We start from the raw sequence: 12,419 nt of genomic DNA, 5'->3' as shown, positions 1-12,419 counted from the left end.
CCTTTTTGCTGGCAACGTTGCTGGGAAAATACTCGCTTGGTGAGCCTTGACTGGGGCCTTAGAGCTTCTCAAACAAAAATACTCTTTAGAGCTTACTGGACACCTGTTAAATTATACAAGAGACAACTCGTGCAGAATGATCTTTGCTGGAAGTGCAACAGAGCAAGAGGATCGCTCGGTCATCTAATGCGATTCTGCACAAAGACAAGGAAGTTTTGGTAGAGTATTTGTGAAAGACTGGGATTGGTCTTGAACTGTACAGTTCTCCTATCAGCCTCTTTACTGATTCTAGGAGATATATCTGTGCTTGATGAAATGCCCTTTGGCAGGATTACTTGGTTGCTTTGTGCCTGTATGATCGCAAAGAGAATGATTCTAAGGTCTTGGAAGTCAAGCAGCGTTTTCAATATCGATGAATGGGTGGAGGAGCGTCTCACTGTCTCAACTTATGAGAAAGCCATCTATAAGAATACAGGAGACATTGATAGGTTTTGGGCCATTTGGGGGAAGTTTCCTTGAGGTTTATGGTTGATGTGAATTTTACTTTTGGGTTGTTGTGTCACTGGGGAAAGATCATTAGTGTGGCTAATTCATTCTTATTTCTTCAATTTGGAGATGTTATATGCTACCTTATCACTTCAGAGTACTGATCATTGCTACAATTGCTTTTGGTTCTCTATTCTACGTCCATCTTCTTTCTTTTCTTTCCTTTCTTCTTTCTATTTTGTACTTCTTTTTGGGCTCATTGTTTGATTATTGATTGGTTGCTTGTGTTTCACTTCAGTTAGACATCAGAAATATTTCATTCCAATTTATTGTAAACATTTTAATTGGTTGATGATTTATTATACTTCTAGGCTAAATTAAGTTGAATCCGCAACAATTCCTGGCAGAAATAAGGTAAGGCCTTTTCGGTACCGTAATTACCTCCCAAGTCCCTTTGCGGGTCCCTACTTTAACGGCTGGTCCAGACCAGCCGTTAAGGTCGGGACCCGCAAAGGGACCTCGTAATTAGGCGCTAAGGCTGCGGCACCGTTAACCCCTTAGCGCCAGGGTCGTAATGACCCCCAAAGAATTATCACCAACTGAAGAATTCTGATTAACTTCCACGTGTGACTACACCAGATCTGCAGATGCCCCTGACGTAGTGAAAACTACTGAATGTGATGTGTGACTCTTATGAGTATAGACTGTACATTCAATAAAGGTAAAAGTCTTCATCATCTGCATCCTTTATCTTTTTATTTTTTTTATTTTTTATTGTTGTTTTAATCAAGTAGAAAAAAACTTGATTTATCAACATTACATCATATAAGATTTCTGTGATAACAAAAAATCAAGCATCATTTATACACAATATTAACAATAGTAAAATTTGGACATTTGTAATAAAAATACTACTAGCGAATATATTTAGCATGACATAAAAATTAAATTGATACATTTCTTCTTCTCTTTATTAAGGAGTTTTAAACCATACAGAAAGTTTAAGATAGCATACCTAACAGATCTCCTCGATGTATGATATAATAGGTTCCATAATTCAGTAGCCGACTCAATGAGTGATCATTCAAATAGAGGTTTAAAGTGTACAATCCTCTGAGGAAGTAATACTACACATTACTGCTGCGTTTCAGGAGCAGATAGACAAAACCGGCAGGATAAAGCTTCCGGTGGTAACAGTTTTCTTCTGCATAATACTTCGTGAGTGGGCCATATGTTTAAACGAAAGCGCAGGAAATCATCCCTTTGGCGTGAATTTGGGAAAAGCATCATATACGGTTCTGTCATGCCATATCGTTTCAAGTTAAATGGATTATCTTTGAACGATTGGTACATGGAGCAAGCCTTCCTGGTCTTGATCCAATCAAGTTTCCATAATTGTTTTTTGACAACATTGGGTCTCTCAATCAATGTAAAATTAGAGATGTTTACTTGTGTTAGGATTCCCTGCGCCTTCGTACGCCATAGTGTCGGAAAAACATCTTCTGACTTTAACAAATAATTTGCTACAACATACATTAATCCTTTATAGCTTCCATCACTTGCTATTAGACATTTTCTGTATATTGCACAGATCTTCCATTTGTAAATAGCATGCAGCGATAGTAGACCTAACTCATGTCTTAGTAGTGCTATAGGAGTTGGCATTGGTAAATTCAGGACTCGTTTCCAAAAGCAGCCTTCTAAAGTAGTCCAGTAGTCATAGGTTTTTATCTTAAAGGTTTCACTGCCATATGTAACCACCGGCACAAATTTCTGCTTATAGTAGATTATGATGGGCTTTAGGGAAAATTTGCAAAACTTGGCTTTAATCAGTCGGGCCTGGGAGAGAGTCACAATTGCTTTTTTCCTTATATGATTTTCATAACCCAGAGAACATGTTTGGTGAGTCATCAACGTTCCCAAGTAAACATAAGAGTCTACCGTATCAAGATTTGTTGATTGTAATGGCCATTGATGGCGTTTGGTCCTCTGCCTAATTGTGCCAAACTGCATCACCTTGGTTTTTGCAACGTTTATTGAGATGTAATTTTCGTCGCAATATGTCTCCAGGTTGTTCAATAGGGCACATAGGCCAATGGGGGTTTTAGAAATTAGGACCATGTCGTCCGCATATAACAAATGTCGCACTGGAATATTATTTATTTTTGGGGTATCTGTCACAATTAGTTCAAATCGCGCTTTGATGTCTGTGATAAAAAAGTTGAATAAGGCTGATGCCAAAAGGCATCCTTGTTTCAGTCCCCGAGCGGTCCTAATCGGCTCGGAAAGGAGGCCGGTGCTGTCTAGTCTGATTTGTATGGTGGTGTTCGTGTGGAGCTCAATTATCCATTTAAGGATAGACCACGGACAACCACTGTTCATCAGCTTTATATACAATAACTCTCGCGGCACAACATCAAATGCTGTGCGAAAGTCAATGAAAGCAATATATAAAGGTTACTGCTTCTCATACGCTCGATAAATGAGACTATTCAGGGTAATGATGTTTATTCCAGTGCCGACTTCAGGAATAAATCCTGTTTGGAAAATGTCACGCAGGCAGCGACTGTCCAGCCACTTATTACATTTATTAAGCACAAGGCGCCCGAAGATCTTACTTGGACAGTCTAAGAGAGCTATAGGTCGGTAGGCCTTTGGATCTGCTCTGTTACCCTTTTTAAATATGGGTACTATAATAGATTGTTTCCATGTGGCTGGAACTTGCATGGTTGTGAGGGTGTTTTGAAAGATTTTCATAAGGATAGATGCCCATTCATATGGATAGGCTTTGAGCATACCGTTATGCAGTCCATCTGGTCCACTGGCTCTAGATTGGCTCAAGGCTTTAATGCAAGTTAAAATATCATCAAGATGTATTGGAAAGGAGCATGGCATGGCGTTGAATTGGAACCATCTGTCTAAAGTTTTGAAGGGGGATTGATAGAGATTTTTAAAGTATATTTCCCAATCATTTTTCTGTACTGGGTTAATCAAGATGGCTGTTTGTGGTCTCATGGATACACTATTCATACAGGCCCAGATGCCACTGGTCGATTTCTTCACGAGCTGTGTGAGCATTTGCTCACTATTTTGTTGATGTAATTTGATTTTTAACCCCCTCAGCCATTGGGCATAGGTCTTTTTTAGTTGATTTTTCATAGCACTTCGGAGGTTAATGGGGTGATGTATTAAGGTACGTATAGCTCTTTTCAGATTACTTTTGGCTTGCTGGACCTGTATATTAAAGGGATGGCGATGATTCATTCTAGTTGAGAGATCCGGAGAAATAGATTGTTTGAATATTTGCATTTTACTCACGTAACAATTTTGAACATTAGATGAATTATCATAATACATCTCATAAAGAACATTCTTAAGGTGAAAGAGACTCTGAGGGTTCCACTTAAGGCAATTGCCATGGTTGTTAATAGCAATACGTGCAATGTTTTTGTTACTCTCCTGATAGTTCAATGGGGTAAAGGAATTAAAACACAAGACTAGCTTATTATGGTCACTTTCGCTTGCTGGTACAACAGACATGGATTCAACTTGTGGTAGGAATTCTTTGCTCACGTAAATATAATCCAATATTGCCCAGAGGTACCCCTCTGCCATGTATTGCAAAAAGGGGTGTCTCCGTTGCACGCGTTATTAAGCATGACTAAACCTCGCTCTTTCATAATTTCATTCCATATGCTTTTATCACTTGTCCATAACGTCTTTTGAGCTGATAGCAAATGTAAGTTTAGATCGCCCATTATAAAAACAAACCCAGGGTCTGTGATCAGGGCAATATTGTAAAGATGCCATAGTAGAGTGGTGAAAAAGCTTTCTGATGTGAGATTGAGTCTGCTCCAATATATATTCACAATGGTTATGTTTAGTTTCGCCCCGGGGAGACTAACAACTTGGAAATACGGGGAAGGGGATTGATGCCTTTTCCCAATGAGCCCACATGTCTTTTTGATTGCTAATAGTAGCCCTCCTGATGGTCTGCCTTGTGACTTTTTGGACGCCAAGGTGTCAAAAATAATATGAGTATCCCATGTCGGAGATTCCATTAACCACGTCTCTTGCAAGGCTATAATGTCATAGGCTCTCATTACAACTCAGACGGTAAGGGGTTTACGGCGCCGTAAACAGCGCCGACCCTTACCGCCTGAGTACGAGGTCCCTTAGCGCCATGGCGGATTTAACACCTGCTTTTAGCAGGTGTTAAAATCCATGGCGCTAAGGGACCATGGAGTTAATTACGCCACCGTAATTTACGGTGGCGTAATTAACGCCTTCCCCACTCCCATTATGCCCTATGGGGCAAAAATGGGAATGGGGAAGGGTAAATGGGGATTGGGGACTTACCGCCCCGCCAAGGTCGGAATGGGGCGGTAAGTCCGCCAACCACCATGGCGTAAATGTAGTTTACGCCATGGTGGTAAAGTCACGGCCCAGGCGGTAACTTACCGCCTGGGTCGTAATGAGGCCCATAGTCTTCCAGCGCACTTTGCTTAGAGTTTACGAAATGACTATTGCCTCTTGCATTCCAAGGTATTAATTTAATGGGAGTATGGATGGTGAGTTGTTATGATTGGTTCCCATTATTCTGTGATGGCATTGTCTGACTCCGTCTGGGATTGTTCGGTTGGTAAATATTTATGTGAGGTTTATCCGCCTGGTGATCAGGTGTAAAGTTAACTTGTGTTAATATGAATCCCATGTCAAATAGATTCATTCTGGCCTGCCATATCAGATTGTATAGTAGGGCAGACTTTACATAGATGTTAGCTTTGCACGTATTTCCATGACTGGCAAATTCAATCAACTCAAGATCAGACAAAGTCAATTCTTTTAAGACTTGTATTTCTGTACATATATTTAATATACTTGTAGATTAAGCGCATAGGTTTGAAAAGGGTGATCTCGACATTTCAAGTTCAGACAGGGTGGTCCTTGCCGTTTATTCAGAATCTGCCAGTTGGCATTCGCAAGGGCCTGTAAGGGCAACTGGGTCTGAGTGTGTGTACTTGGAGAATTGTTTAGTTGTTGGTCGTTGGGTTTGATTGCCACACTGGGGCCTTGTAGTAGAGGGCCAAGTTCAGGAAAAGCAACATTCGATTGCATCGCTGGATTGGAGGTATGGAGATGTGTGTCAACTAGGTAGGATTCAATGGTTGATTTAATCCATTCACAAAGCTCTTGCTGGGATGAGGTATCAGGTAAAGGCCAGCCCACGGTGGTTGTTTGGTTTTTGAATGCATCGAGAATGGGCTGAGTTTGAGCCTGTGGAATTGCTGTGAGGTCAGTCCAGCAATGTTCCATAGGTCCATCTGGTCGGGATGATTGCCTTCATGGAGTCAGTGACTTCTGTGATTGTAGTCACGTTGTTATTTTTGACTGTGATGTTCGTGAAGGGTTCGTTTCTCTGGCTGTTTCCAGTTTGAGGGATCTGGTACGCCTTAATGGATTCCCTAATTTCCTCTTTTAAATCTTCGATGGATATTGGCTGCACTTGGGGACTAGAATTAGAGATGGCTGGTAGGCCAATAGCTTTCGATGAGTTATTATCCTTAAACATAGTTGTTTTGGTTGCTGGAGCTACAATTTTATTCACATCACGAAAGGATAATACTTCGTTTGTATTAGTTACTTGCTTGGATAATGCCACTAAGGCGTCCAGAGATTCATGTGGAACTGTTTTTTGTGATGAGACACTTGCTGTATGCAATGTTATTGTTTGTTTTATGTTTTTTGGTTGAATTTTTACATATTTGCGTCTCTTCAATCTTGGGTTTTGAGTGCCGTCTTGATTAACGGCTTTGCCGTAGTTCTGTTTTCCGTCCTTTTGCGGCCTGAGTTTATTGAAGTTCATTGTTTGATCGCCGCTGGTTGACTCAAATAGGTCGAATACGTTTTTCTTTAACTGTGACTGTTCACTTATAACCACAGAGAGGTTTGAGGATGCAATGATTTGGGCTTCCTTATCAAAGTGCTGAATTGGAGGCGGTTGCGCAACCAACTCTCGTGTGTTCGTCACAATCTGTACTGATGAAGGCACATTAGGTTCTGTTAAGGGTGTTTCTGATTCTATTCGTAATTCAAGATTACGTTCTGCTGATGTACATTCAGGTTTTCCCATAATGCAGGGTCATTTTTCCATAGCATCTTGTATTGTATCTGGGGTCCTCAGCTCTTTTGGTCCAGATACACTGATTAGACTCTTGTTTAGAAGTTTTTCAAGTAGTTTCGTTTGCTGTGACATTTAGCTGTCTAATACTTCATATAGTTTTGCTATTGATAATAGAGCTGTGTTCATTGCGCTAAGCGTGTTGTTAAGCGCCGTAGCCTCGGGGAACGAAAAGCGCTTTGATTGCGCTTTTTGAATAAAAAAAGTCAGATTCACGTGCTTCATCCTGGAACCTCGTCCGCCGTGGAGTGGGTGCTATGAATGAAGGAGATTTGTCCACCATTTGGGCATCTGATTGAGCTGAGGTGTTTAGCTGATGGAGGTTAGTGCCACTAACACCACTACAGGCACAATCCTGCGGGATTACTGTGGATTTATCTCATTTTTCAAGTAGACTCCATGCGTGGCTTTCATGTAATTGTATAAAATCTCCTGTGTTTGAACAGATGTATAAAATGTCAGCTTCTGGGTTTTCAGAACTGGCTGATGCATCCATGAAATCAAGAGCTTCCTGATCAATTTCACCCGTTAAAGTAAGGTGTTCATATGCTTTCCGCAACTTTACTTGTGCTTCGACTATGCATATGATAGGTTCCATGAGTTGTTGGATTGAGGGCGTTAGTTTAACAATATCCATCTCACTATGTTTCGGTCTCTTATTTATGCACTCTTTTGTGGTTTCATTCAAGGGTACTGTGCTTTGCTCTGTTTCCTTCGTGAGCAGTTCGCCCGATATAGCCGCTGATTCCAATGTAATATCAGTAATCTCATTAAAGTGGCCAAGCTTAGACATCTGCGAGGGCGCTGGATAGATGCTTTCATCCTCGCGGGTAGCTTCATCTTCGTTTGGGACAGGTGCACTTTGATGAGTTCCACCAGTAGGCAACTCAATTGCCACAGCGACCGGTTCTAACGTGACATCTGTCGATTCTAATGGCATCCTTGATTCATTAGTTTCCGCGGTTGCCCGGCTGGGAGTTGCCTTCAATAAAATAGGTGGATTGACTAATGACTGTGGATTGACGTTAGGCAGGGCGGTCGGCGGTAAATGAGTTGGTTCCTTGATCGTTTGTTCAGGTGCTGGTTGTTCATTGCCCTTGGAGGTCGAGTCAAAACTAGAGCGATCAACAGCTTGTGTGGTTGTTGCAATGGGCTGTTGTTCTCTCGGCAGCGTTTTCGGTAGGTTTTCGATTCAATTTGCCTCGGCATAGGCTCACGTTCCTGTTTGACTTTCAATATCATGGAAGGAGCAGATATCCGCAGATAATGATAGTGTGTGGCGGAGATTAGCACCCGCTGCTCCCGCTCGTGGCAAAGCTGACTTGGCCGGAAGACGCCTAGTTGTTGCAGATTGAATTTTGGGCTGCGCTAACGATACGGTCGCCGTCACGGGCATGCCAGATTTTAACGTACATTTCTTTGGTGTCATGACTTTTTGTATGTTTATACGGTAGGGAGGGAGTGATGGCAATCAGTTATTTAAATATTACAAAAAATTAGAATAATAAAATAAAAATAATACTAACACAAAACAAGGTAAGTAATTTGCTAACTGTTGCAACTCATAGGATTACCTATGTTTACGGCTAGCACGCTTATACGGCTCGACAGTAGCAATTACACTTTCCCAACCACGCTTCCACAATTGTATAAAACAGTATTACAGTAGATCATGATATAGTGCAGTACTACGCAAGATCAACACGAGTAAAAATGTACAGGGCTCTTTTTACCCGTCCACCCCAGCACACCACAGACAGCCACTGACAGCCCTTGACGAAACAGCGCTTCTCGAAAAAGCTTGCGCGCAAAAGCGTGGGTCCAGTGATTATATTGGGCTTGTGGGCACAAAGTGGGTGGGACTTAGAGTCTTTTCTCTAATGTTGGGAGAGAGAAAGGTAAGAAAGCATCAGATTTTGCAATGTTTGCAAGTCTCTTTTCTAATTTCTGGGCTATGGCCTTGACACAGGAAGCATACCGTGAGTCCAGCAAAGTCCACACAATAGATCCAAGGAGGCAGGAATAACGACGTGCAGCCACTGACAGTCCTTGACGAAACAGCGCTTCTCGAAAATCCTTTAATGATGTGTTCACTGTATGTTCATTTATGTAGTTTCTCACCAGTTTGGATCTTCTCATGCTGCAATAGATCCTTTATGTGGTTTTCCTCAGTGTAAATCTACTTATGGGGAAAAAGTTCCTTTATGTGGTTTCCCCCAGTGTGAATTCTCACATATTGCAATAGTTCCTTTAAATGAATTCTCTGATGTTACACCAGGTCTCACTTTGTAATGAAAGTTTTCCCAAATTCAGAAAATGTATATGGTTTTCAACAGTGTGATGTCTCTGATGTACCAACAAAGCACACTGTTGCATGTAGACTGTGTCACATTCTGAACATGTATATGGTTTTTCATCAGTGTGACTTCTCTAATGCACTAGTAGATTGATCTTGAAAGCCTTGGCACATTCAGAACGTTTGTATGGTTTGTCACTGATGTGCCAGGTTTTGCTTCGAAATTAAGGTTTTTTCACATTCTGCGCATCTATATGGTTTCTCAAACAGTGTGATTTCTCTGATGGATTGATGTCTCACCCTTTGCAATGAAAGCCTTGTCACATTCTGAACATTTCTATGGTTTCTCATCAGTGTGAATTCTCTCATGTTGCGACAGATGACATTTTTGCTTGAAAGCCTTGTCACATTTGGAACATTTGTATGGTGTCTCACCAGTGTGATTCCTCTGATGTATTGATAACTGACCCTTTGCAATGAAAGCCTTGTTACACTCTGAACAGTTATATGGTTTCTCATCAGTGTGAATTCTCTCATGTCGTAACAGATCAGGTTTTTGCTTGAAAGCCTTGTCACATTCTGAACATTTATATGGTTTCTCGCCAGTGTGAATTCTCTGATGTATTAATAACTCACCCTTTGCAATGAATGCCTTGTCACACTCTGAACATTTATATGGTTTCTCATCAGTGTGAATTCTATCATGTCGTAACAGATCATGTTTTTGCTTGAAAGCCTTGTCACATTCTGAACATTTATATGGTTTCTCATCAGTGTCAATTCTCTCATGTCGTGACAGATCATGTTTTTGCTTGAAAGCCTTGTCACATTCTGAACATTCATATGGTTTCTCATCAGTGTGAATTCTCTCATGTTGCGACAGATGACATTTTTGCTTGAAAGCCTTGTCACATTCTGAACATTTATATAATTTCTCATCAGTGTGAATTCTCACATGTTGCGACAGATGACATTTTTGCTTAAAAGCCTTGTCACATTCTGAACATGTATATGGTTTCTCACCAGTGTGGTTTCTTTGATGAACCAATAGTTCGCCCTTTTGAATGAATGCCTTGTCACATTCTGAACATTTATATGGTTTGTCACCCGTGTGACTTCTCTCATGTTGCGACAGTTGATGTTTTTGCTTGAAAGCCATAACACATTCTGAACATTTATATGGTTTCTCATCAGTGTGAATTCTCTCATGTTGCGACAGATGAGATTTTAGCTTGAAAGCCTTGTCACATTCTGAACATTTAAACAGTTTCTCATCAGTGTGAATTCTCACATGTTGCGACAGATGACATTTTTGCTTAAAAGCCCTGTCACATTCTGAACATTTATATGGTTTCTCACCAGTGTGGTTTCTTTGATGAACCAATAGTTCCCCCTTTTGAATGAATGCCTTGTCACATTCTGAACATTTATATGGTTTCTCATCAGTGTGAAGTCTCTCATGTTGCGACAGATGATCTTTTCGCTTGAAAGCCTTAACACATTCAGAACATTTGTATGGTTTCTCATCAGTGTGAATTCTCTTGTGTTGCGACAGATTACATTTTTTCTTGAAAGCCTTGTCACATTCAGAACATTTATATGGTTTTTCACCAGTGTGAATTCGTTGATGAACCAGCAGAGCATCCTTTCTAATGAATGCCTTGTCACATTCTGAACATTTGTCTGGTTTCTCCACAGTGCAAATTCTCGGATGTACCAATAGTGGAATCCTTTGCTTGAAAACCTTGCCATGATCAGACAATACATACTCACTCTCCATTTTGTGCACAGGATGTTTGAATAATTGCTCCTTAGATGCAAATCCTTTACACATTCAGTACATATATATGACAATTCAATCTATACAGTCTTGCCCTGGGTCAGTGTCACCAGCCTAGGTACATTTATTCATAAACTATTACTGGGCAGGCTGGGATAACGTACAGCACTATGGGTGTACTAAAGTAAGTCCTTTTACCATTCATATATTCAGTGCACAATTTACAGCCTTGTGGCTTTTGTGTCTTTGGATGTCTACCTGTGGCTGCAGCTGTGGGGTCATCAACATTTCCAACAGACTAAGACTGCAACAGGGATACCATTGATTCTGAACGGTTCGCACTGTAGCAGCCACATCAGCCAAGTGTTGTGGACCTTTCAACATGATGCATCGATCCAGGATCTTCACTTGGGGCAAAGGCTTTCAGCACAGGTGCATTCAATGTAGGTACTCCAATGCGACCGCCAAGTGGCAGTCCAAGTCATCCCATCTTTCCATTAGCCCCAGTGCGGACTCAATGGTGTAGCCTTCAATTAGCATTTCGTATGAAAGGTTTGTCAGTGTTGGTGCGCTTGTCTTTAAGTTCGGAATCTGAAGACAAGATTTTCCACTGCTGTCATAGGGAGGATGTTCTTTGACCGGCATGTTCATAAAGCAGTTTGCTTTGTTCCATTCTTGCTCCTTTTTTTGCAGGTTTGGACTGAAAAAGCAAATTTACAATGAGTGCAACATAAAATAAAATGGCGCAAAGCGTATGCAGAATCAAGAACAATTGTGACTTGTTGACATGAAACTAGGATTAATGCAGACACCAAGGTAAATATGTCAAAATTCTGGCATCCCATACTTTAACAGCATGCATAAGCACAGACATCAAGATAAGTGTGACCCACTGATCCTCATTATGGATTTACTCAGACGGGCAATAGCCACTCTTATCTGGGTTCTTGGGTAAGATTTGGAGTGACGGTAGGGTCTACTGTTTCCTTCCAACGCAGTGTCTATAATAAAGACATGCTCAGGGATTCAGTGGTAGGGAAAAAGTTCAACAAGTAATGAGCAGTTTGGTTGTTAATTTTAGGACAGACCAGGGCACATGGTATGGTAGGAAAACAGCTTATTAGTCCTTGATAACTAGAATTTCAGGTCCTTCAGAAGAAGAATAGTACTGGAGAATGAGCAAACACAAATTATTCACAACTAACAAGCGTTGAAGCATAAAATGCTATAGGGTTTACAAAAGAGCACACTAGCACCATGTGTTTCAACAAAAGGTTTGCTGGTGCAGTGCATAATTAAAGTTTTTGGTCTTCAATTTAAGAACATCTGCAAATTTACAAAAGGCTGACAAAAGATGCTGTAAGGGGATTGGGGTCAGATCAAAATTAACAAATCGTCAGCATAAGCTAACCAAACTAGTTGTATATGTTGTATTTTCGGGGTAACTATGGCTGCTGGATTTTGATACTCGCCAATGTCACGCAAATACAACTTAAACAAACATGGCACGCGTAACCAGTCTTGCCTTACGCCTCTAGTAGCACGTATATTCCTTGGCAGGTTACTCTCATTATCTAATAAAACTATTTTAGAATTGGAGTATAACCCCATAATAAGCCTCTATATTCTATCTCCCTAATCCTGCCACAATACAGCCTCATCGTATGCCTGCACAT

At 40.8% G+C, this 12,419-nt stretch overlaps 1 protein-coding gene across 2 annotated transcripts in view; it reads right to left on the bottom strand.

Moving 5' to 3' along the window:
* Window positions 1–1,220: 1,220 nt before the first annotated feature.
* The window catches only part of LOC138516925 (zinc finger protein 84-like), a 37,425-nt gene continuing 26,226 nt past the window's right edge, over window positions 1,221–12,419 (bottom strand). For both annotated transcript variants that reach the window (XM_069632387.1, XM_069632388.1), the window contains exon 2: window positions 1,221–11,443. In XM_069632387.1, coding sequence (XP_069488488.1) covers window positions 9,301–10,797 — 1,497 coding nt within the window. In that variant the 5' untranslated portion in view covers window positions 10,798–11,443 and the 3' untranslated portion in view covers window positions 1,221–9,300. The remainder of the gene's footprint in view (window positions 11,444–12,419) is intronic.

This window comes from Ambystoma mexicanum, chromosome 6q (genome assembly GCF_040938575.1).
Source record: "Ambystoma mexicanum isolate Mex_15411 chromosome 6q, UKY_AmexF1_1, whole genome shotgun sequence".
NCBI classification, from domain to species: domain Eukaryota; kingdom Metazoa; phylum Chordata; class Amphibia; order Caudata; family Ambystomatidae; genus Ambystoma; species Ambystoma mexicanum.
The sequence above is the reverse complement of the archived record's forward strand: the minus strand, read 5'-3'. Positions and strand labels throughout refer to the sequence as shown.